The 25190-nt window shown below is 46.5% G+C and overlaps 1 protein-coding gene and 1 long non-coding RNA gene across 3 annotated transcripts in view; both read right to left on the bottom strand.

Annotated features, from left to right (window-relative positions):
- Positions 1-16222: 16222 nt before the first annotated feature.
- LOC127924695 (rho GTPase-activating protein 8-like) overlaps positions 16223-25190 on the bottom strand; it is a 66392-nt gene continuing 57424 nt past the window's right edge. Inside the window, 1 exon segment of the mRNA XM_052509405.1 lies at positions 16223-16614. Within this exon segment, the coding sequence (XP_052365365.1) occupies positions 16417-16614 (198 nt within the window). The 3' untranslated portion in view covers positions 16223-16416.
- LOC127924696 (uncharacterized) lies at positions 16668-18253 on the bottom strand. Of its 2 annotated transcripts, none has more exons than XR_008118609.1 (3): positions 17349-18253; positions 16911-17000; positions 16668-16820 (listed from the first exon to the last, which is right to left on the bottom strand). It is a non-coding gene; the product is annotated as an uncharacterized LOC127924696 (long non-coding RNA). The 2 variants fall into 2 exon arrangements; XR_008118608.1 differs by having other exon boundaries at positions 16911-16955; positions 17102-18253.

The raw sequence follows: 25190 nt of genomic DNA on the forward strand, positions 1-25190 counted from the left end.
AACAAGAGAATCAATTTTTTTTTCTCTCTCAGTATTAGTATATAGTTTAAAGAGAGAGAGAAAAAGTATTTATAGACGACTACAGAATTTAGTCTTTCTTAGGGGAGAGTTGAGTATTTTCATGCTGTTGATGACTTAGTTTGAGTATTGAGGAGTATTGATGGAAGGGATCTATCGTTGTATATAGGTTGTATAATTATCCCAGGTCCTTCTCCATGTTCCTGTTACCGGATTAACAACAACAACAACAACATCTACAGCAACAACAACATCTACTACAACAACAACAACAACATCTACTACAACAACAACATCTACAACAACAACAACAACATCTACAACAACAACAACAACATCTACTACAACAACAACAACATCTACAACAACAACATCTACTACAACAACAACAACATCTACTACAACAACAACAACATCTACTACAACAACAACAACAACATCTACAACAACAACAACATCTACAACAACAACAACAACATCTACTACAACAACAACAACAACATCTACTACAACAACAACAACAACAACATCACTACTACAACAACATCTACTACAACAACAACATCACTACTACAACATCTACAACAACAACAACAACAACTACAACAACAACAACAACAACAACAACAACAACAACTACAACAACAACAACAACATCTACTACAACAACAACAACATCTACAACAACAACAACAACAACATCTACTACAACAACATCTACTACAACAACAACAACAACATCTACTACAACAACAACATCTACAACAACAACAACATCTACTACAACAACAACAACATCTACTACAACAACAACAACAACAACATCTACTACAACAACAACAACAACATCTACTACAACAACAACAACAACATCTACTACAACAACAACAACAACATCTACTACAACAACAACAACAACATCTACTACAACAACAACAACAACAACATCTACTACAACAACAACAACAACATCTACTACAACAACATCTACTACAACAACAACAACAACATCTACTACAACAACAACAACAACATCTACTACAACAACAACAACAACATCTACTACAACAACAACAATATCTACTACAACAACAACAACAACAACATCTACTACAACAACAACAACAACATCTACTACAACAACAACAACAACAACAACAACAACAACAACATCTACTACAACAACAACATCTACTACAACAACAACAACATCTACTACAACAACAACAACATCTACTACAACAACAACAACATCTACTACAACAACATCTACAACAACAACAACAACAACATCTACAACAACAACAACAACAACAACATCTACTACAACAACAACAACATCTACTACAACAACAACAACATCTACAACAACAACAACAACAACAACAACATCTACTACAACAACAACAACTCAGAAGCGGCCATTTTGAACCATCCTGTAGTAGTCCATGTTCCTGTTACCGGATTCACAACAACAACAACCATCCTGTAGCTGTGAGATCCAAACCATTTTAAATCCTTTTCTTTTCACCACTATAGAAAAAAATATGCCAAAAAAACCCATTACATTTAGTACTGGGACATCCTGTGTACGTATCAGATATGTCTGGCATGCTTTTTTTTTTATCCCTGCCTGGTTTTGTATATTTAAAAAATATATATTTTGTCGTTTTCACACTATTTGTTTTAAAAAAAAAAAAACTCTAGATGATGTTCATTATGATGACTTGACATTTGAAGAGCCTTCAACTGTTTCTATTGTTCTGTTTATAGTCTGTTAGATAGGTACAAATGAACTGTTTTCTAGTCTGCTAGAAGGTACAAAATGAACACTGCCTCGAGAACAACTAGAATCCAACCAGGGTTTCTTTATTCTATAGTTTAATAAACAGTCAGACACCAGTGAATGGGGGGGACTGTTATATCACTCTGCAACAGCTCAGTGTTGATCTCTAGTTGGACTTCCTGCTGTCACAGGGGGTGGGGGGGACTGTCATATCACTCTGCAACAGCTCAGTGTTGATCTCTAGTTTGACTTCCTGCTGTCACAGGGGGTGGGGAAGAGGACTGTCATATCACTCTGCAACAGCTCAGTGTTGATCTCTAGTTTGACTTCCTGCTGTCACAGGGGGGGAGAGGGAAGAGGACTGTTATATCACTCTGCAACAGCTCAGTGTTGATCTCTAGTTAGACTTCCTGCTGTCACAGGGGGGTGGGGAAGAGGACTGTCATATCACTCTGCAACAGCTCAGTGTTGATCTCTAGTTTGACTTCCTGCTGTCACAGGGGGAGAGAGGGAAGAGGACTGTTATATCACTCTGCAACAGCTCAGTGTTGATCTCTAGTTAGACTTCCTGCTGTCACAGGGGGGGACTGTCATATCACTCTGCAACAGCTCAGTGTTGATCTCTAGTTAGACTTCCTGCTGTCACAGGGGGGTGGGGAAGAGGACTGTCATATCACTCTGCAACAGCTCAGTGTTGATCTCTAGTTTGACTTCCTGCTGTCACAGGGGGGAGAGGGAAGAGGACTGTTATATCACTCTGCAACAGCTCAGTGTTGATCTCTAGTTAGACTTCCTGCTGTCACAGGGGGGTGGGGAAGAGGACTGCCATATCACTCTGCAACAGCTCAGTGTTGATCTCTAGTTAGACTTCCTGCTGTCACAGGGGGAGAAGAGGACTGCCATATCACTCTGCAACAGCTCAGTGTTGATCTCTAGTTTGACTTCCTGCTGTCACAGGGGGGGGGAAGAGGACTGTCATATCACTCTGCAACAGCTCAGTGTTGATCTCTAGTTAGACTTCCTGCTGTCACAGGGGGGGTGGGGAAGAGGACTGTCATATCACTCTGCAACAGCTCAGTGTTGATCTCTAGTTAGACTTCTTGCTGTCACAGGGGGAAGAGGACTGTCATATCACTCTGCAACAGTTCAGTGTTGATCTTGTTAGACTTCCTGCTGTCACAGGGGGGAGAGGACTGTTATATCACTCTGCAACAGTACAGTGTTGATCTCGTTAGACTTCATCACAGGGGGTGGGGGTGGGGGTCCTAAAGGTGGGAAGGGGTTCCTGATGATCAAATCAACGCTGTGTTGTGGGATCCCTCTATTCTAAAATGACACACTGAGGAACAAAAAACTAACTATGGGAATCGAGAGATAATATATCACTCTAAAGAGAGGACAACAATATTATAATCTGTATTTGTGTTGGAACCAAACTGATCAAATGAGAAGGAAAATGCAATAATTAGAAGAGACCACCAATACATATCGAATACAATACTTGTTTTCTACACAGAGACCGGAATCTATGATGTAGTGTAGAACGCTTTGGGCAGGAGGTTGTTGACAGCGCTAGGACTATAGAGAGGACTGATCCAACTGTCATCCATACCAAGCCTCAAAACACACTGAGGACGTCCATACCAAGCCTCAAAACACACTGAGGACATCCATACCAAGCCTCAAAACACACTGAGGACGTCCATACCAACTAACTAACATATCGACTGATCCGTCTGTCTACTGATCGATCCGTCTGTCTACTGATCGATCTGTCTGTCTACTGATCTGTCAGTCTATCTACTGATCTGTCTGTCTGTCTACTGATCTGTCTGTCTGTCTGTCTGTCTACTGATCGATCCGTCTGTCTACTGATCGATCCGTCTGTCTACTGATCGATCCGTCTGTCTACTGATCGATCTGTCTATCTACTGATCTGTCAGTCTATCTACTGATCTGTCTGTCTATCTACTGATATGTCTGTCTGTCTACTGATCTGTCTGTCTGTCTGTCTACTGATCGATCCGTCTGTCTACTGATCGATCTGTCTATCTACTGATCTGTCAGTCTATCTACTGATCTGTCTGTCTATCTCTGATATGTCTGTCTGTCTACTGATCTGTCTGTCTGTCTGTCTACTGATCTGTCTGTCTGTCTGTCTACTGATCTATCTGTCTGTCTGTCTACTGATCTATCTGTCTGTCTGTCTACTGATCCGTCCGTCCGTCTCTCTTTCTTTCTAATAGGTCTTCACCATTCCTTAGTCTGGTGCAACATTCAACACATATCATGAGCTCTGCCTCTTCCAACATGGAATATCACGACAGACAGAGACGAGCATCTGCACAGCATACGGTCTACGTGTGTGTGTGTGTGTGTGTGTGTGTGTGTGTGTGTGTGTGTGTGTGTGTGTGTGTATGTGTGTGTAAGATCACTCTGATGGGAATCAAATCCCCAAGAGAGGGGGCTGAAAGACTGGTGCCACATCACGTTGCATCAAGGTAGAAGTTCAACCCCACACAGATCTAGGATCAGGCTCAACCCGAACTTTAACATTAGGAGAATACAGAATACATAACATAACATGACTCCAGATCAGAGGTTTTTAGTGAAGCAGCTTCTACCACCTCCGCAGTGTGCCCTTCATCCATTATCCCCATCAAGAGGTATCCCAGACTACATCACCCAGAATCCCCCGGGAGAAACTGTGCAGTGTTTAAATACACATCTATTTTAATACACTCAGACACAACCTTTGAACAAATGATAAAAACATACATCTTTTTTTAATTATTTTATATTCTTTTTATCAACGATGAACAAATAAAAATAAGAAAATAAACATTGGGACTGTTTTTTAAAATATATTGTTTGCCAATTATGCATAGTAATGAGCTTGCAATGTTCAATGTGTTGTTTTGCCACGAGGAGGACGGAGAGGGTAAAAACAGGAGAGATGACTACACTCTTTTTTTTTTTTTACATGGAAATGTCGTTTGGCTGTTAATAAAGTAGTGGTTTTTTTCTCCCATTGGCATTGATGACAAGGGGGCTGTTCAGTGGATAGCGTGTACAGGGAAGCGTTCGTCTATTGCCAATGTAGTTGTATCTTGATGGTGATTTAAAGTTGGTTGATGGACATTGGTAAATGGTTAATAAGAGTAGTCTCACTTTGTTTTCTACCAAGTTCTTATGAAAAATGGAATCATTAAATAAATAAAATTCAAGAACAAAACACACTGGGTGGAAACGTGATCCTTTGACGTGTGTGTGTGTGTGTGTGTGTGTGTGTGTGTGTGTGTGTGTGTGTGTGTGTGTGTGTGTGTGTGTGTGTGTGTGAGATCTACAGTAGACCCTAGGACAAATGGAAACCTGATGATGATGTAGCTCACCTGCTGAAATACTACTTCCTGTCTGGATTTCATCTAATATAGACTCAGTAAGACCAGCAGGTATGATGTAGTGGGCAGTATAGACCCTGCTGTTACTACAGTAGGGGGCAGTATAGACCTCTGCTGTTCCTACAGTAGACCAGGGGCAGTATAGACCTCTGTTACTACAGTAGGGGGCAGTATAGACTTCTGCTGTTACGACAGTAGGGGGCAGTATAGACCTCTGCTGTTACTACAGTAGGGGCAGTATAGACCTCTGCTGTTACTACAGTAGGGGCAGTATAGACTTCTGCTGTTACGACAGTAGGGGGCAGTATAGACCTCTGCTGTTCCTACAGTAGGGGGGCAGTATAGACCTAATGTTCCTACTGTTCCTACAGTAGGGGGCAGTATAGACCTCTGCTGTTACTACAGTAGGGGCAGTATAGACCTCTGCTGTTACTACAGTATAGACTCAGTCAGGCTAATGGGGCAGTATAGACTTCTGCTGTTACGACAGTAAGACCAGCAGGCTAATGTTCCTATAGACTCAGTAAGACCAGCAGGCTAATGTTCCTAGACTCAGTAAGGCCAGCAGGCTAATGTATAGACCTCTGCTGTTACTATAGACTCCTAAGACCAGTAGGGGGCAGTATAGACCTCTGCTGTTACTACAGTAGGGGCAGTATAGACATCTGCTGTTACTACAGTAGCTAATGGGGCAGTATAGACTTCTGCTGTTACGACAGTAGGGGGCAGTATAGACCTCTGCTGTTCCTACAGTAGGGGGCAGTATAGACTTCTGCTGTTCCTACAGTAGGGGCAGTAATAGACCTCTACTGTTCCTACAGTAAGGGGCAGTATAGACCTCTGCTGTTCCTACAGTAGGGGCAGTATAGACTTCTGCTGTTCCTACAGTAGGGGGCAGTTAGACTTCTGCTGTTCCTACAGTAGGGGCAGTATAGACCTCTGCTGTTCCTACAGTAGGGGCAGTATAGACCAGCAGGCTGTTCCTACAGTAGTAAGGGGCAGTATAGACCTCTGCTGTTATAGACTACAGTAAGACCAGCAGGGTTCCAGACTATAGACCTCAGGCTAACTACAGTCAGTAAGACCAGCAGGCTAATGTTCCTATAGATAAGACCTCTGCTGTTCCTATAGACAGTAAGACCAGCAGGCAGTATAGATGTTCCTATAGACTCAGTCTGCTGTTCCTAGACAGTAAGACCAGGGGCAGTATCAGTAAGACCCAGGCTAATGTTCCTACAATAAGACCAGTAGGCTAATGTTCCTATAGACTCTGTAAGACCAGCAGGCTAATGTTCCTATAGACTCAGTAAGACCAGCTTTTGTTCCTATAGACTCCATCATTAAACAAATCAGATCAAACATTAAATATAAGACCAGCAGGCTAATGTTCCTATACTGCAGGCTAATGTTCCTATATCAGAAGGCAGTGGGCATTCCTATAGACTCAGTAAGACCAGATAGTTAATGTTAGACTCAGTAAGACCAGCAGGCTCAATAAGACCAGCAGGCTAATGTTCCTATAGACTCAGTAAAACCAGCAGGCTAATGTTCCTATAGACTCAGTAAGACCAGCAGGCTAATGTTCCTATAGACTCAGTAAGACCAGCAGGCTAATGTTCCTATAGACTCAGTAAGACCAGCAGGCTAATGTTCCTATAGACTCAGTAAGACCAGCAGGCTAATGTTCCTATAGACTCAGTAAGACCAGCAGGCTAATGTTCCTATAGACTCAGTAAGACCAGCAGGCTAATGTTCCTATAGACTCAGTAAGACCAGCAGGCTAATGTTCCTATAGACTCAGTAAGACCAGCAGGCTAATGTTCCTATAAGACCAGCAGGCTAATGTTCCTATAGACTCAGTAAGACCAGCAGGCTAATGTTCCTATAGACTCAGTAAGGCCAGCAGGCTAATGTTCCCTATAGACTCAGTAAGACCAGCAGGCATGTTCCTATAGCAGTAAGACCAGCAGGCTAATGTTCCTATAGACTCAGTAAGACCAGCAGGCTAATGTTCCTATAGACTCAGTAAGACCAGCAGGCTAATGTTCCTATAGACTCAGTAAGACCAGCAGGCTAATGTTCCTATAGACTCAGTAAGACCCAGCAGGCTAATGTTCCTATAGACTAATGTTCAGTAAGACCAGCAGGCTAATGTTCCTATAGACTCAGTAAGACCAGCAGGCTAATGTTCCTATAGACTCATAGACTCAGTAAGACCAGCAGGCTAATGTTCCTATAGACTCAGTAAGACCAGCAGGCTAATGTTCCTATAGACTCAGTAAGACCAGCAGGCTAATGTTCCTATAGACTCAGTAAGACAGCAGGCTAATGTTCCTATAGACTCAGTAAGACCAGCAGGCTAATGTTCCTATAGACTCAGTAAGACCAGCAGGCTAATGTTCCTATAGACTCAGTAAGACCAGCAGGCTAATGTTCCTATAGACTCAGTAAGACCAGCAGGCTAATGTTCCTATAGACTCAGTAAGACCAGCAGGCTAATGTTCCTATAGACTCAGTAAGACCAGCAGGCTAATGTTCCTATAGACTCAGTAAGACCAGCAGGCTAATGTTCCTATAGACTCAGTAAGACCAGCAGGCTAAATGTTAAGACCCTATAGACTCAGTAAGACCAGCAGGCTAATGTTCCTATAGACTCAGTAAGACCAGCAGGCTAATGTTCCTATAGACTCAGTAAGACCAGCAGGCTAATGTTCCTATAGACTCAGTAAGACCAGCAGGCTAATGTTCCTATAGACTCAGTAAGACCAGCAGGCTAATGTTCCTATAGACTCAGTAAGACCAGCAGGCTAATGTTCCTATAGACTCAGTAAGACCCAGGCAGGCTAATGTTCCTATAGACTCAGTAAGACCAGCAGGCTAATGTTCCTATAGACTCAGTAAGACCAGCAGGCTAATGTTCCTATAGACTCAGTAAGACCAGCAGGCTAATGTTCCTATAGACTCAGTAAGACCAGCAGGCTAATGTTCCTATAGACTCAGTAAGACCAGCAGGCTAATGTTCCTATAGACTCAGTAAGACCAGCAGGCTAATGTTCCTATAGACTCAGTAAGACCAGCAGGCTAATGTTCCTATAGACTCAGTAAGACCAGCAGGCTAATGTTCCTATAGACTCAGTAAGACCAGCAGGCTAATGTTCCTATAGACTCAGTAAGACCAGCAGGCTAATGTTCCTATAGACTCAGTAAGACCAGCAGGCTAATGTTCCTATAGACTCAGTAAGACCAGCCATGTTCCTATAGGACTCTAATGTTCCTATAGACTCAGTAAGACCAGCAGGCTAATGTTCCTATAGACTCAGTAAGACCAGCAGGCTAATGTTCCTATAGACTCAGTAAGACCAGCAGGCTAATGTTCCTATAGACTCAGTAAGACCAGCAGGCTAATGTTCCTATAGACTCAGTAAGACCAGCAGGCTAATGTTCTCAGACTCAGTAAGACCAGCAGGCTAATGTTCCTATAGACTCAGTAAGACCAGCAGGCTAATGTTCCTATAGACTCAGTAAGACCAGCAGGCTAATGTTCCTATAGACTCAGTAAGACCAGCAGGCTAATGTTCCTATAGACTCAGTAAGACCAGCAGGCTAATGTTCCTATAGACTCAGTAAGACCAGCAGGCTAATGTTCCTATAGACTCAGTAAGACCAGCAGGCTAATGTTCCTATAGACTCAGTAAGACCAGCAGGCTAATGTTCCTATAGACTCAGTAAGACCAGCAGGCTAATGTTCCTATAGACTCAGTAAGACCAGCAGGCTAATGTTCCTATAGACTCAGTAAGACCAGCAGGCTAATGTTCCTATAGACTCAGTAAGACCAGCAGGCTAATGTTCCTATAGACTCAGTAAGACCAGCAGGCTAATGTTCCTATAGACTCATAAGACCAGAGGCTAATGTTCAGACTCAGTAAGACCAGCTAATGTTCCTATAGACTCAGTAAGACCAATGTTCCTATAGACTCAGTAAGACCAGCAGGCTAATGTTCCTATAGACTCAGTAAGACCAGCAGGCTAATGTTCCTATAGACTCAGTAAGACCAGCAGGCTAATGTTCCTATAGACTCAGTAAGACCAGCAGGCTAATGTTCCTATAGACTCAGTAAGACCAGCAGGCTAATGTTCCTATAGACTCAGTAAGACCAGCAGGCTAATGTTCCTATAGACTCAGTAAGACCAGCAGGCTAATGTTCCTATAGACTCAGTAAGACCAGCAGGCTAATGTTCCTATAGACTCAGTAAGACCAGCAGGCTAATGTTCCTATAGACTCAGTAAGACCAGCAGGCTAATGTTCCTATAGACTCAGTAAGACCAGCAGGCTAATGTTCCTATAGACTCAGTAAGACCAGCAGGCTAATGTTCCTATAGACTCAGTAAGACCAGCAGGCTAATGTTCCTATAGACTCAGTAAGACCAGCAGGCTAATGTTCCTATAGACTCAGTAAGACCAGCAGGCTAATGTTCCTATAGACTCAGTAAGACCAGCAGGCTAATGTTCCTATAGACTCAGTAAGACCAGCAGGCTAATGTTCCTATAGACTCAGTAAGACCAGCAGGCTAATGTTCCTATAGTTCCTATAGACTCAGTAAGACCAGCAGGCTAATGTTCCTATAGACTCAGTAAGACCAGCAGGCTAATGTTCCTATAGACTCAGTAAGACCAGCAGGCTAATGTTCCTATAGACTCAGTAAGACCAGCAGGCTAATGTTCCTATAGACTCAGTAAGACCAGCAGGCTAATGTTCCTAAGACTCACCAGCAGGCTAATGTTCCTATAGACTCAGTAAGACCAGCAGGCTAATGTTCCTATAGACTCAGTAAGACCAGCAGGCTAATGTTCCTATAGACTCAGTAAGACCAGCAGGCTAATGTTCCTATAGACTCTAAGTTAAGACCAGACCAGGCTAATGTTCCTATAGACTCAGTAAGACCAGCAGGCTAATGTTCCTATAGACTCAGTAAGACCAGCAGGCTAATGTTCTATAGACTATAAGACCAGCAGGACTCAGTAAGACCAGCAGGCTAAATGACTTCCTATAGACTCAGTAAGACCAGCAGGCTAATGTTCCTATAGACTCAGTAAGACCAGCAGGCTAATGTTCCTATAGACTCAGTAAGACCAGCAGGCTAATGTTCCTATAGACTCAGTAAGACCAGCAGGCTAATGTTCCTATAGACTCAGTAAGACCAGCAGGCTAATGTTCCTATAGACTCAGTAAGACCAGCAGGCTAATGTTCCTCAGTAAGACCAGCAGGCTAGATAGACTCAGTAAGACCAGCAGGCTAATGTTCCTATAGACTCAGTAAGACCAGCAGGCTAATGTTCCTATAGACTCAGTAAGACCAGCAGGCTAATGTTCCTATAGACTCAGTAAGACCAGCAGGCTAATGTTCCTATAGACTCAGTAAGACCAGCAGGCTAATGTTCCTATAGACTCAGTAAGACCAGCAGGCTAATGTTCCTATAGACTCAGTAAGACCAGCAGGCTAATGTTCCTATAGACTCAGTAAGACCAGCAGGCTAATGTTCCTATAGACTCAGTAAGACCAGCAGGCTAATGTTCCTATAGACTCAGTAAGACCAGCAGGCTAATGTTCCTATAGACTCAGTAAGACCAGCAGGCTAATGTTCCTATAGACTCAGTAAGACCAGCAGGCTAATGTTCCTATAGACTCAGTAAGACCAGCAGGCTAATGTTCCTATAGACTCAGTAAGACCAGCAGGCTAATGTTCCTCAGTAAGACCAGAGGCTAATGTTCCTATAGACTCAGTAAGACCAGCAGGCTAATGTTCCTATAGACTCAGTAAGACCAGCAGGCTAATGTTCCTATAGACTCAGTAAGACCAGCAGACCAGCAGGCTAATGTTCCTATAGACTAATGTTCCTATAGACTAAGACCAGCAGGCTAATGTTCCTATAGACTCAGTAAGACCAGCAGGCTAATGTTCCTATAGACTCAGTAAGACCAGCAGGCTAATGTTCCTATAGACTCAGTAAGACCAGCAGGCTAATGTTCCTATAGACTCAGTAAGACCAGCAGGCTAATGTTCCTATAGACTCAGTAAGACCAGCAGGCTAATGTTCTATAGACTATAAGACCAGCAGACTCAGTAAGACCAGCAGGCTAATGTTCCTATAGACTCAGTAAGACCCAGCTAATGTTCCTATAGACTCAGTAAGCTAACGTCTTTTTACATTTTTTTAAATGTATGTTTTATTTCTTTATTTCTTATAATTATTACATTTTTATTGGTATGTAACTGTTATGAAAGTTGTATTGTCAATTTGGTTTTGTATCTAAACGCCACTTTAAATGTGTACATGACACTGCAACAACATTTCCCCATGGGGACAATAAAGTCAGGAAGTTGTGTACCAAAACAAACTGGATTATGTGACAGGAGAAAGAAAAGGAACAGATTTGGGAGCCATCTTGTTTCAGCAGCAACAGGTGGTTGGGGACGTTCTTCATAAACAGGTCGTCCCAGTAGACAATCACAGCGTGTCTGTTTTGTTGAGTTGCTGAGTGTTGGGCTGTGCCGTGGAGCCTGTCCGTACGGTGGTGGGCTGGTACCGGGGCTGGTACCGTGGCTGGTATCAGGTGGTACCGTGGCTGGAATCGGCTGGTACAGGGGCTGGTATCAGAGCTGGTACCGGGGCTGGTATCAGAGCTGGTATTGGCTGGTACCGTGGCTGGTATCAGGTGGTACCGGGGCTGGTACCGTGGCTGGTATCAGGTGGTACCGTGGCTGGAATCGGCTGGTACAGGGGCTGGTATCAGAGCTGGTACCGGGGCTGGTATCAGAGCTGGTATTGGCTGGTACGGGGGGCTGGTATCAGGTGGTACCGGGGCTGGTACCGTGGCTGGTATCAGGTGGTACCGTGGCTGGAATCGGCTGGTACAGGGGCTGGTATCAGGTGGTACCGGGGCTGGTATCAGGTGGGATCGGGGGCGGGTTGAAGGGGGTATCGGGGCTGGTATCGGGGCTGGTATCAGGTGGTATCGGGGCTGGTATCAGGTGGTATCGGGGCTGGTATCAGGTGGTACCGGGGCTGGTACCGGGGCTGGTATCAGGTGGTACCGGGGCTGGTACCGTGGCTGGTATCAGGTGGTACCGTGGCTGGTATCGGCTGGTACAGGGGCTGGTATCAGAGCTGGTACCGGGGGATGGTATCGGCTGGTACCGGGGCTGGTACCGGGGGCTGGTATCAGGTGGTACCGGGGCTGGTATCAGGTGGTATCGGGGCTGGTATCAGGTGGTATCGGGGCTGGTATCAGGTGGTATCGGGGCTGGTATCAGGTGGTATCGGGGCTGGTATCAGGTGGTATCGGGGCTGGTATCAGGTGGTATCGGGGCTGGTATCGGGGCTGGTATCAGGTGGTACCGGGGCTGGTACCGGGCTGGTATCAGGTGGTATCGGGGCTGGTATCAGGTGGTATCGGGGCTGGTATCAGGTGGTATCGGGGCTGGTATCAGGTGGTATCGGGCTGGTATCAGGTGGTATCGGGGCTGGTATCAGGTGGTATCGGGGCTGGTATCAGGTGGTATCGGGGCTGGTATCAGGTGGTATCAGGTGGTATCGGGGCTGGTATCAGGTGGTATCGGGGCTGGTATCAGGTGGTACCGGGGCTGGTACCGGGGCTGGTATCAGGTGGTATCGGGCTGGTATCAGGTGGTATCGGGGCTGGTATCAGGTGGTATCGGGGCTGGTATCAGGTGGTACCGGGGCTGGTACCGGGGCTGGTATCAGGTGGTACCGGGGCTGGTACCGTGGCTGGTATCAGGTGGTACCGTGGCTGGTATCGGCTGGTACAGGGGCTGGTATCAGAGCTGGTACCGGGGATGGTATCGGCTGGTACCGGGGCTGGTATCGGCTGGTACCGGGGCTGGTACCGGGGGCTGGTATCAGGTGGTACCGGGGCTGGTACCGGGGCTGGTATCAGGTGGTACCGGGGGCTGGTATCAGGTGGTATCGGGGCTGGTATCAGGTGGTATCGGGGCTGGTATCAGGTGGTATCGGGGCTGGTATCAGGTGGTATCGGGGCTGGTATCAGGTGGTATCGGGGCTGGTATCGGGGCTGGTATCAGGTGGTACCGGGGCTGGTACCGGGGGGCTGGTATCAGGTGGTATCGGGGCTGGTATCAGGTGGTATCGGGCTGGTATCAGGTGGTATCGGGGCTGGTATCAGGTGGTATCGGGGCTGGTATCAGGTGGTATCAGGTGGTATCGGGGCTGGTATCAGGTGGTATCGGGGCTGGTATCAGGTGGTATCGGGGCTGGTATCAGGTGGTATCGGGCTGGTATCAGGTGGTATCGGGCTGGTATCAGGTGGTATCAGGTGGTATCGGGGCTGGTATCAGGTGGTATCGGGGCTGGTATCAGGTGGTACCGGGCTGGTACCGGGCTGGTATCAGGTGGTATCGGGGCTGGTATCAGGTGGTATCGGGGCTGGTATCGGGGCTGGTATCAGGTGGTATCAGGTGGTATCGGGGCTGGTATCAGGTGGTATCGGGGCTGGTATCAGGTGGTATCGGGGCTGGTATCAGGTGGTATCGGGCTGGTATCAGGTGGTATCGGGCTGGTATCAGGTGGTATCGGGCTGGTATCGGGGCTGGTATCGGGTGGTATCGGGGCTGGTATCGGGCTGGTATCAGGTGGTATCGGGGCTGGTATCAGGTGGTATCGGGGCTGGTATCGGGGCTGGTATCAGGTGGTATCGGGGCTGGTATCAGGTGGTATCGGGGCTGGTATCAGGTGGTATCGGGGCTGGTATCAGGTGGTATCGGGCTGGTATCAGGTGGTATCGGGGCTGGTATCAGGTGGTATCGGGGCTGGTATCGGGGCTGGTATCAGGTGGTATCGGGGCTGGTATCAGGTGGTATCGGGGCTGGTATCGGGGCTGGTATCAGGTGGTATCGGGGCTGGTATCAGGTGGTATCGGGCTGGTATCAGGTGGTATCGGGGCTGGTATCAGGTGGTATCGGGGTGGTATCCGGTGGTATCGGGCTGGTATCGGGGCTGGTATCAGGTGGTATCGGGGCTGGTATCAGGTGGTATCGGGGCTGGTATCGGGGCTGGTATCAGGTGGTATCGGGGCTGGTATCAGGTGGTATCGGGGCTGGTATCAGGTGGTATCGGGGCTGGTATCAGGTGGTATCGGGGCTGGTATCGGGGCTGGTATCGGGTGGTATCGGGTGGTATCGGGGCTGGTATCAGGTGGTATCGGGGCTGGTATCGGGCTGGTATCAGGTGGTATCGGGCTGGTATCAGGTGGTATCGGGGCTGGTATCGGGGCTGGTATCAGGTGGTATCGGGGCTGGTATCGGGTGGTATCGGGGCTGGTATCAGGTGGTATCGGGGCTGGTATCAGGTGGTATCGGGGCTGGTATCAGGTGGTATCGGGGCTGGTATCGGGGCTGGTATCAGGTGGTATCGGGGCTGGTATCAGGTGGTATCGGGGCTGGTATCAGGTGGTATCGGGATGGTACGGGGCTGGTATCGGGCTGGTATCAGGTGGTATCGGGGCTGGTATCAGGTGGTATCGGGGCTGGTATCAGGTGGTATCGGGGCTGGTATCAGGTGGTATCGGGGCTGGTATCGGGGCTGGTATCGGGGCTGGTATCAGGTGGTATCGGGGCTGGTATCAGGTGGTATCGGGGCTGGTATCAGGTGGTATCGGGGCTGGTATCAGGTGGTATCGGGGCTGGTATCAGGTGGTATCGGGGCTGGTATCAGGGCTGGTATCGGGGCTGGTATCAGGTGGTATCGGGGCTGGTATCAGGTGGTATCGGGGCTGGTATCAGGTGGTATCGGGGCTGGTATCAGGTGGTACCGGGGCTGGTATCAGGTGGTACCGGGCTGGTATCAGGTGGTATCGGGCTGGTATCAGGTGGTATCGGTGCTGGTATCAGGTGGTATCGGGGCTGGTATCAGGTGGTATCGGGGCTGGTATCAGGGCTGGTACCGGGGCTGGTATCAGGTGGTATCGGGGCTGGTATCAGGTGGTATCGGGGCTGGTATCAGGTGGTATCGGGGCTGGTATCAGGTGGTACCGGGGCTGGTACCGGGGCTGGTATCAGGTGGTATCGGGGCTGGTATCAGGTGGTATCGGGGCTGGTATCAGGTGATATCGGGGCTGGTATCGGGGCTGGTATCAGGTGGTATCGGGCTGGTATCAGGTGGTATCAGGTGGTATCAGGTGGTATCGGGGCTGGTATCAGGTGGTATCGGGGCTGGTATCAGGTGGTATCGGGGCTGGTATCAGGTGGTATCGGGGCTGGTATCAGGTGGTATCAGGTGGTATCGGGGCTGGTATCAGGTGGTATCGGGGCTGGTATCAGGTGGTATCGGGGCTGGTATCAGGTGGTATCGGGGCTGGTATCAGGTGGTATCGGGGCTGGTATCAGGTGGTATCGGGGCTGGTATCAGGTGGTATCGGGGCTGGTATCAAGGTGGTATCGGGGCTGGTATCGGGGCTGGTATCAGGTGGTATCGGGGCTGGTATCAGGTGGTATCGGGGCTGGTATCGGGCTGGTATCAGGTGGTATCGGGGCTGGTATCAGGTGGTATCGGGGCTGGTATCAGGTGGTATCGGGGATGGTACCGGGGCTGGTATCGGGGCTGGTATCAGGTGGTATCGGGGCTGGTATCAGGTGGTATCGGGGCTGGTATCAGGTGGTATCGGGGCTGGTATCAGGTGGTATCGGGGCTGGTATCGGGGCTGGTATCGGGGCTGGTATCGGGTGGTATCGGGGCTGGTATCAGGGCTGGTATCGGGGCTGGTATCAGGTGGTATCGGGGCTGGTATCAGGTGGTATCGGGGCTGGTATCAGGTGGTATCGGGGCTGGTATCAGGTGGTATCGGGGCTGGTATCAGGGCTGGTATCAGGGCTGGTATCAGGTGGTATCGGGGCTGATATCGGGGCTGGTATCAGGGCTGGTATCGGGGCTGGTATCGGCTGGTATCGGGGCTGGTATCAGGGCTGGTATCAGGGCTGGTATCAGGGCTGGTATCAGGGCAGGTATCAGGGCAGGTATCAGGGCAGGTATCAGGGCTGGTATCAGGGCTGGTATCAGGGCTGGTATCAGGGCAGGTATCAGGGCAGGTATCAGGGCAGGTATCAGGGCAGGTATCAGGGCAGGTATCAGGGCAGGTATCAGGGCAGGTATCAGGGCAGGTATCAGGGCAGGTATCAGGGCAGTACCTCTGCTTGTGGGCAGCGGGAGCTGAAGACTGTATGGTAATGTTCTATAAGGATCTCAGTGAAGATGTTGAGCGGTGTTAGAGATGTCAGAGAGACAGAGCCCTGAGAAGGCCAGGACAGATTGACACCAAACACACAAGCCAGGTTGGAGGGAGACATCTTGTTGATGACACTCTGCTGAGAGACCTGGAAGAGGAAGAGGGAGAGAGAAAGTTTTTACATTTGATCCTGACTAAACAGACTGCCTGTTATTCAACCTGTCAGAGTACGATCCTGACTAAACAGACTGTCTGCTATTCAACCTGTCAGAGTACGATCCTGACTAAACAGACTGTCTGCTATTCAACCTGTCAGAGTACGATCCTGACTAAACAGACTGCCTGCTATTCAACCTGTCAGAGTACGATCCTGACTAAACAGACTGCCTGCTATTCAACCTGTCAGAGTACGATCCTGACTAAACAGACTGTCTGCTATTCAACCTGTCAGAGTACGATCCTGACTAAACAGACTGTCTGCTATTCAACCTGTCAGAGTACGATCCTGACTAAACAGACTGCCTGCTATTCAACCTGTCAGAGTACGATCCTGACTAAACAGACTGCCTGCTTTTCAACCTGTCAGAAGGATCATAGAGTACGATCCTGACTAAACAGACTGTCTGCTATTCAACCTGTCAGAGTACGATCCTGACTAAACAGACTGCCTGCTTTTCAACCTGTCAGAAGGATCATAGAGTACGATCCTGACTAAACAGACTGCCTGCTTTTCAACCTGTCAGAAGGATCATAGAGTACGATCCTGACTAAACAGACTGCCTGCTATTCATCCTGTCAGAGTACGATCCTGACTAAACAGACTGCCTGCTATTCAACCTGTCAGAGTACGATCCTGACTAAACAGACTGTCTGCTATTCAACCTGTCAGAGTACGATCCTGACTAAACAGACTGTCTGCTATTCAACCTGTCAGAGTACGATCCTGACTAAACAGACTGTCTGCTATTCAACCTGTCAGAGTACGATCCTGACTAAACAGACTGTCTGCTATTCAACCTGTCAGAGTACGATCCTGACTAAACAGACTGTCTGCTATTCAACCTGTCAGAGTACGATCCTGACTAAACAGACTGTCTGCTATTCAACCTGTCAGAGTACGATCCTGACTAAACAGACTGCCTGCTATTCAACCTGTCAGAGTACGATCCTGACTAAACAGACTGTCTGCTATTCAACCTGTCAGAGTACGATCCTGACTAAACAGACTGTCTGCTATTCAACCTGTCAGAGTACGATCCTGACTAAACAGACTGTCTGCTATTCAACCTGTCAGAGTACGATCCTGACTAAACAGACTGTCTGCTATTCAACCTGTCAGAGTACGATCCTGACTAAACAGACTGCCTGCTATTCAACCTGTCAGAGTACGATCCTGACTAAACAGACTGTCTGCTATTCAACCTGTCAGAGTACGATCCTGACTAAACAGACTGCCTGCTATTCAACCTGTCAGAGTACGATCCTGACTAAACAGACTGCCTGCCATTCAACCTAGTCCACATATAAAATGGCAACATCCTAATGATCTGTATGACAACAGAAGACTATTCCAGGAATGTATTTACTCCTATTGGTTTGACAGACTACATGGCGGAAGAGAAGTCTGCTAATCCACAAAAAAAGCCCTTTAATAAACCTGTCGGCCCGTCTGATAACCAGTCCCCCGGTCCGATAACCGATAACCAGTCCCCCGGTCCGATAACCGACAACCAGTCCCCCGTCGGCCCGACAACCAGTCCCCCGTCGGCCCGACAACCAGTCCCCCGTCGGGCCGATAACCAGTCCCCAGTCGGCCCGATAGCCAGTCCCCCGTCGGCCCGATAACCAGTCCCCCGTCGGCCCGATAACCAGTCCCCCGTCGGCCCGATAACCAGTCCCCCGACGGCCCGATAACCAGTCCCCCGTCGGCACGATAACCAGTCCCCGTCGGCCCGATAACCAGTCCCCCGTCGGCCCGATAACCAGTCCCCCGTCGGCCCGATAACCAGTCCCCCGTCGGCCCGATAACCAGTCCCCCGTCGGCCCGATAACCAGTCCCCCGTCGGCCCGATAACCAGTCCCCCTGTCTGATAACCAGTCCCCCGTCAGCCCGGTCTGATAACCAGTCCCCCGGTCCGACAACCAGTCCCCCTGTCTGATAACCAGTCCCCCGTCAGCCCGGTCCGATAACCAGTCCCCCGGTGTGATAATGTCTAACAGAACCCAGGAGAGATCTGACTAGATGATACAGTCTAATACCGTGTCTAACAGAACCCAGGAGAGATCTGACTAGATGATACAGTCTAATACCGTGTCTAACAGAACCCAGGAGAGGTCTGACTAGATGATACAGTCTAATACCGTGTCTAACAGAACCCAGGAGAGATCTGACTAGATGATACAGTCTAATACCGTGTCTAACAGAACCCAGGAGAGATCTGACTAGATGATACAGTCTAATACCGTGTCTAACAGAACCCAGGAGAGATCTGACTAGATGATACAGTCTAATACCGTGTCTAACAGAACCCAGGAGAGATCTGACTAGATGATACAGTCTAATACCGTGTCTAACAGAACCCAGGAGAGATCTGACTAGATGATACAGTCTAATACCGTGTCTAACAGAACCCAGGAGAGATCTGACTAGATGATACAGTCTAATACCGTGTCTAACAGAACCCAGGAGAGATCTGACTAGATGATACAGTCTAATACCGTGTCTAACAGAACCCAGGAGAGATCTGACTAGATGATACAGTCTAATACCGTGTCTAACAGAACCCAGGAGAGATCTGACTAGATGATACAGTCTAATACCGTGTCTAACAGAACCCAGGAGAGATCTGACTAGATGATACAAGGAAGTGAAGGTAACGTCTCAGAGAGTGAAGCTCAGCATTACATTAACATCAGCATGGGAAGTGAAGGTAAAGTCTCAGAGAGCTCAGCATTACATTAACATCAGCATGGGAAGTGAAGGTAAAGTCTCAGAGAGTGAAGCTCAGCATTACATTAACATCAGCATGGGAAGTGAAGGTAAAGTCTCAGAGAGTGAAGCATTACATTAACATCAGCATGGGAAGTGAAGGTAAAGTCTCAGAGAGCTCAGCATTACATTAACATCAGCATGGGAAGTGAAGGTAAAGTCTCAGAGAGCTCAGCATTACATTAACATCAGCATGGGAAGTGAAGGTAAAGTCTCAGAGAGTGAAGCTCAGCATTACATTAACATCAGCATGGGAAGTGAAGGTAAAGTCTCAGAGAGCTCAGCATTACATTAACATCAGCATGGGAAGTGAAGGTAAAGTCTCAGAGAGCTCAGCATTACATGAACATCAGCATGGGAAGTGAAGGTAAAGTCTCAGAGAGCTCAGCATTACATTAACATCAGCATGGGAAGTGAAGGTAAAGTCTCAGAGAGCTCAGCATTATATTAACATCAGCATGGGAAGTGAAGGTAAAGTCTCAGAGAGTGAAGCTCAGCATTACATTAACATCAGCATGGGAAGTGAAGGTAAAGTCTCAGAGAGCTCAGCATTACATTAACATCAGCATGGGAAGAGAAGGTAAAGTCTCAGAGAGTGAAGCTCAGCATTACATTAACATCAGCATGGGAAGTGAAGGTAAAGTCTCAGAGAGCTCAGCATTATATTAACATCAGCATGGGAAGTGAAGGTAAAGTCTTAGAGAGCTCAGCATTACATTAACATCAGCATGGGAAGAGAAGGTAAAGTCTCAGAGAGCTCAGCATTATATTAACATCAGCATGGGAAGTGAAGGTAAAGTCTCAGAGAGCTCAGCATTACATTAACATCAGCATGGGAAGTGAAGGTAAAGTCTCAGAGAGCTCAGCATTACATTAACATCAGCATGGGAAGTGAAGGTAAAGTCTCAGAGAGTGAAGCTCAGCATTACATTAGCATCAGCATGGGAAGTGAAGGTAAAGTCTCAGAGAGCTCAGCATTACATTAACATCAGCATGGGAAGTGAAGGTAAAGTCTCAGAGAGTGAAGCATTACATTAACATCAGCATGGGAAGTGAAGGTAAAGTCTCAGAGAGCTCAGCATTACATTAACATCAGCATGGGAAGTGAAGGTAAAGTCTCAGAGAGCTCAGCATTACATTAAGATCAGCATGGGAAGTGAAGGTAAAGTCTCAGAGAGTGAAGCTCAGCATTACATTAACATCAGCATGGGAAGTGAAGGTAAAGTCTCAGAGAGCTCAGCATTACATTAACATCAGCATGGGAAGTGAAGGTAAAGTCTCAGAGAGCTCAGCATTACATTAACATCAGCATGGGAAGTGAAGGTAAAGTCTCAGAGAGCTCAGCATTACATTAACATCAGCATGGGAAGAGAAGGTAAAGTCTCAGAGAGCTCAGCATTACATTAACATCAGCATGGGAAGTGAAGGTAAAGTCTCAGAGAGCTCAGCATTACATTAGCATCAGCATGGGAAGTGAAGGTAAAGTCTCAGAGAGCTCAGCATTACATTAACATCAGCATGGGAAGTGAAGGTAAAGTCTCAGAGAGCTCAGCATTACATTAACATCAGCATGGGAAGTGAAGGTAAAGTCTCAGAGAGCTCAGCATTATATTAACATCAGCATGGGAAGTGAAGGTAAAGTCTCAGAGAGCTCAGTATTACATTAACATCAGCATGGGAAGTGAAGGTAAAGTCTCAGAGAGTGAAGCATTACATTAACATCAGCATGGGAAGAGAAGGTAAAGTCTCAGAGAGCTCAGCATTACATTAACATCAGCATGGGAAGTGAAGGTAAAGTCTCAGAGAGCTCAGCATTATATTAACATCAGCATGGGAAGAGAAGGTAAAGTCTCAGAGAGCTCAGCATTACATTAACATCAGCATGGGAAGTGAAGGTAAAGTCTCAGAGAGTGAAGCTCAGCATTACATTAACATCAGCATGGGAAGTGAAGGTAAAGTCTCAGAGAGCTCAGCATTATATTAACATCAGCATGGGAAGAGAAGGTAAAGTCTCAGAGAGCTCAGCATTACATTAACATCAGCATGGGAAGTGAAGGTAAAGTCTCAGAGAGTGAAGCTCAGCATTACATTAACATCAGCATGGGAAGTGAAGGTAAAGTCTCAGAGAGCTCAGCATTACATTAACATCAGCATGGGAAGTGAAGGTAAAGTCTCAGAGAGCTCAGCATTACATTAACATCAGCATGGGAAGAGAAGGTAAAGTCTCAGAGAGTGAAGCTCAGCATTACATTAACATCAGCATGGGAAGTGAAGGTAAAGTCTCAGAGAGTGAAGCTCAGCATTACATTAACATCAGCATGGGAAGAGAAGGTAAAGTCTCAGAGAGTGAAGCTCAGCATTACATTAACATCAGCATGGGAAGTGAAGGTAAAGTCTCAGAGAGCTCAGCATTACATTAACATCAGCATGGGAAGTGAAGGTAAAGTCTCAGAGAGCTCAGCATTACATTAACATCAGCATGGGAAGTGAAGGTAAAGTCTCAGAGAGTAAAGCTCAGCATTACATTAACATCAGCATGGGAAGTGAAGGTAAAGTCTCAGAGAGCTGAAGCATTACATTAACATCAGCATGGGAAGTGAAGGTAAAGTCTCAGAGAGCTCAGCATTACATTAACATCAGCATGGGAAGTGAAGGTAAAGTCTCAGAGAGCTCAGCATTACATTAACATCAGCATGGGAAGTGAAGGTAAAGTCTCAGAGAGCTCAGCATTACATTAACATCAGCATGGGAAGTGAAGGTAAAGTCTCAGAGAGCTCAGCATTACATTAACATCAGCATGGGAAGTGAAGGTAAAGTCTCAGAGAGAGCTCAGCATTACATTAACATCAGCATGGGAAGTGAAGGTAAAGTCTCAGAGAGCTCAGCATTACATTAACATCAGCATGGGAAGTGAAGGTAAAGTCTCAGAGAGCTCAGCATTACATTAACATCAGCATGGGAAGTGAAGGTAAAGTCTCAGAGAGCTCAGCATTACATTAACATCAGCATGGGAAGTGAAGGTAAAGTCTCAGAGAGTGAAGCATTACATTAACATCAGCATGGGAAGTGAAGGTAAAGTCTCAGAGAGTGAAGCTCAGCATTACATTAACATCAGCATGGGAAGAGAAGGTAAAGTCTCAGAGAGCTCAGCATTACATTAACATCAGCATGGGAAGTGAAGGTAAAGTCTCAGAGAGCTCAGCATTACATTAACATCAGCATGGGAAGTGAAGGTAAAGTCTCAGAGAGTGAAGCTCAGCATTAACATCAGCATGGGAAGTGAAGGTAAAGTCTCAGAGAGCTCAGCATTACATTAACATCAGCATGGGAAGTGAAGGTAAAGTCTCAGAGAGCTCAGCATTACATTAACATCAGCATGGGAAGTGAAGGTAAAGTCTCAGAGAGCTCAGCATTACATTAACATCAGCATGGGAAGTGAAGGTAAAGTCTCAGAGAGCTCAGCATTACATTAACATCAGCATGGGAAGTGAAGGTAAAGTCTCAGAGAGCTCAGCATTACATTAACATCAGCATGGGAAGTGAAGGTAAAGTCTCAGAGAGCTCAGCATTACATTAACATCAGCATGGGAAGTGAAGGTAAAGTCTCAGAGAGTGAAGCTCAGCATTATATTAACATCAGCATGGGAAGTGAAGGTAAAGTCTCAGAGAGCTCAGCATTACATTAACATCAGCATGGGAAGAGAAGGTAAAGTCTCAGAGAGCTCAGCATTACATTAACATCAGCATGGGAAGTGAAGGTAAAGTCTCAGAGAGCTCAGCATTACATTAACATCAGCATGGGAAGTGAAGGTAAAGTCTCAGAGAGCTCAGCATTACATTAACATCAGCATGGGAAGTGAAGGTAAAGTCTCAGAGAGCTCAGCATTACATTAACATCAGCATGGGAAGAGAAGGTAAAGTCTCAGAGAGCTCAGCATTACATTAACATCAGCATGGGAAGTGAAGGTAAAGTCTCAGAGAGCTCAGCATTACATTAACATCAGCATGGGAAGAGAAGGTAAAGTCTCAGAGAGTGAAGCTCAGCATTATATTAACATCAGCATGGGAAGTGAAGGTAAAGTCTCAGAGAGTGAAGCTCAGCATTACATTAACATCAGCATGGGAAGTGAAGGTAAAGTCTCAGAGAGCTCAGCATTACATTAACATCAGCATGGGAAGTGAAGGTAAAGTCTCAGAGAGCTCAGCATTACATTAACATCAGCATGGGAAGTGAAGGTAAAGTCTCAGAGAGTGAAGCTCAGCATTACATTAACATCAGCATGGGAAGTGAAGGTAAAGTCTCAGAGAGCTCAGCATTATATTAACATCAGCATGGGAAGTGAAGGTAAAGTCTCAGAGAGCTCAGCATTACATTAACATCAGCATGGGAAGTGAAGGTAAAGTCTCAGAGAGTGAAGCTCAGCATTACATTAACATCAGCATGGGAAGTGAAGGTAAAGTCTCAGAGAGTGAAGCTCAGCATTACATTAACATCAGCATGGGAAGTGAAGGTAAAGTCTCAGAGAGCTCAGCATTACATTAACATCAGCATGGGAAGTGAAGGTAAAGTCTCAGAGAGCTCAGCATTACATTAACATCAGCATGGGAAGTGAAGGTAAAGTCTCAGAGAGCTCAGCATTACATTAACATCAGCATGGGAAGTGAAGGTAAAGTCTCAGAGAGCTCAGCATTACATTAACATCAGCATGGGAAGTGAAGGTAAAGTCTCAGAGAGCTCAGCATTACATTAACATCAGCATGGGAAGTGAAGGTAAAGTCTCAGAGAGCTCAGCATTACATTAACATCAGCATGGGAAGTGAAGGTAAAGTCTCAGAGAGCTCAGCATTACATTAACATCAGCATGGGAAGTGAAGGTAAAGTCTCAGAGAGCTCAGCATTACATTAACATCAGCATGGGAAGTGAAGGTAAAGTCTCAGAGAGTGAAGCTCAGCATTACATTAACATCAGCATGGGAAGTGAAGGTAAAGTCTCAGAGAGTGAAGCATTACATTAACATCAGCATGGGAAGTGAAGGTAAAGTCTCAGAGAGCTCAGCATTACATTAACATCAGCATGGGAAGTGAAGGTAAAGTCTCAGAGAGCTCAGCATTACATTAACATCAGCATGGGAAGAGAAGGTAAAGTCTCAGAGAGCTCAGCATTACATTAACATCAGCATGGGAAGTGAAGGTAAAGTCTCAGAGAGCTCAGCATTACATTAACATCAGCATGGGAAGTGAAGGTAAAGTCTCAGAGAGCTCAGCATTACATTAACATCAGCATGGGAAGTGAAGGTAAAGTCTCAGAGAGTGAAGCATTACATTAACATCAGCATGGGAAGTGAAGGTAAAGTCTCAGAGAGCTCAGCATTACATTAACATCAGCATGGGAAGTGAAGGTAAAGTCTCAGAGAGCTCAGCATTACATTAACATCAGCATGGGAAGTGAAGGTAAAGTCTCAGAGAGCTCAGCATTACATTAACATCAGCATGGGAAGTGAAGGTAAAGTCTCAGAGAGCTCAGCATTATATTAACATCAGCATGGGAAGTGAAGGTAAAGTCTCAGAGAGCTCAGCATTACATTAACATCAGCATGGGAAGTGAAGGTAAAGTCTCAGAGAGTGAAGCTCAGCATTACATTAACATCAGCATGGGAAGTGAAGGTAAAGTCTCAGAGAGTGAAGCTCAGCATTACATTAACATCAGCATGGGAAGTGAAGGTAAAGTCTCAGA

This window comes from Oncorhynchus keta, unplaced genomic scaffold, assembly GCF_023373465.1.
Source record: "Oncorhynchus keta strain PuntledgeMale-10-30-2019 unplaced genomic scaffold, Oket_V2 Un_contig_4464_pilon_pilon, whole genome shotgun sequence".
NCBI classification, from domain to species: domain Eukaryota; kingdom Metazoa; phylum Chordata; class Actinopteri; order Salmoniformes; family Salmonidae; genus Oncorhynchus; species Oncorhynchus keta.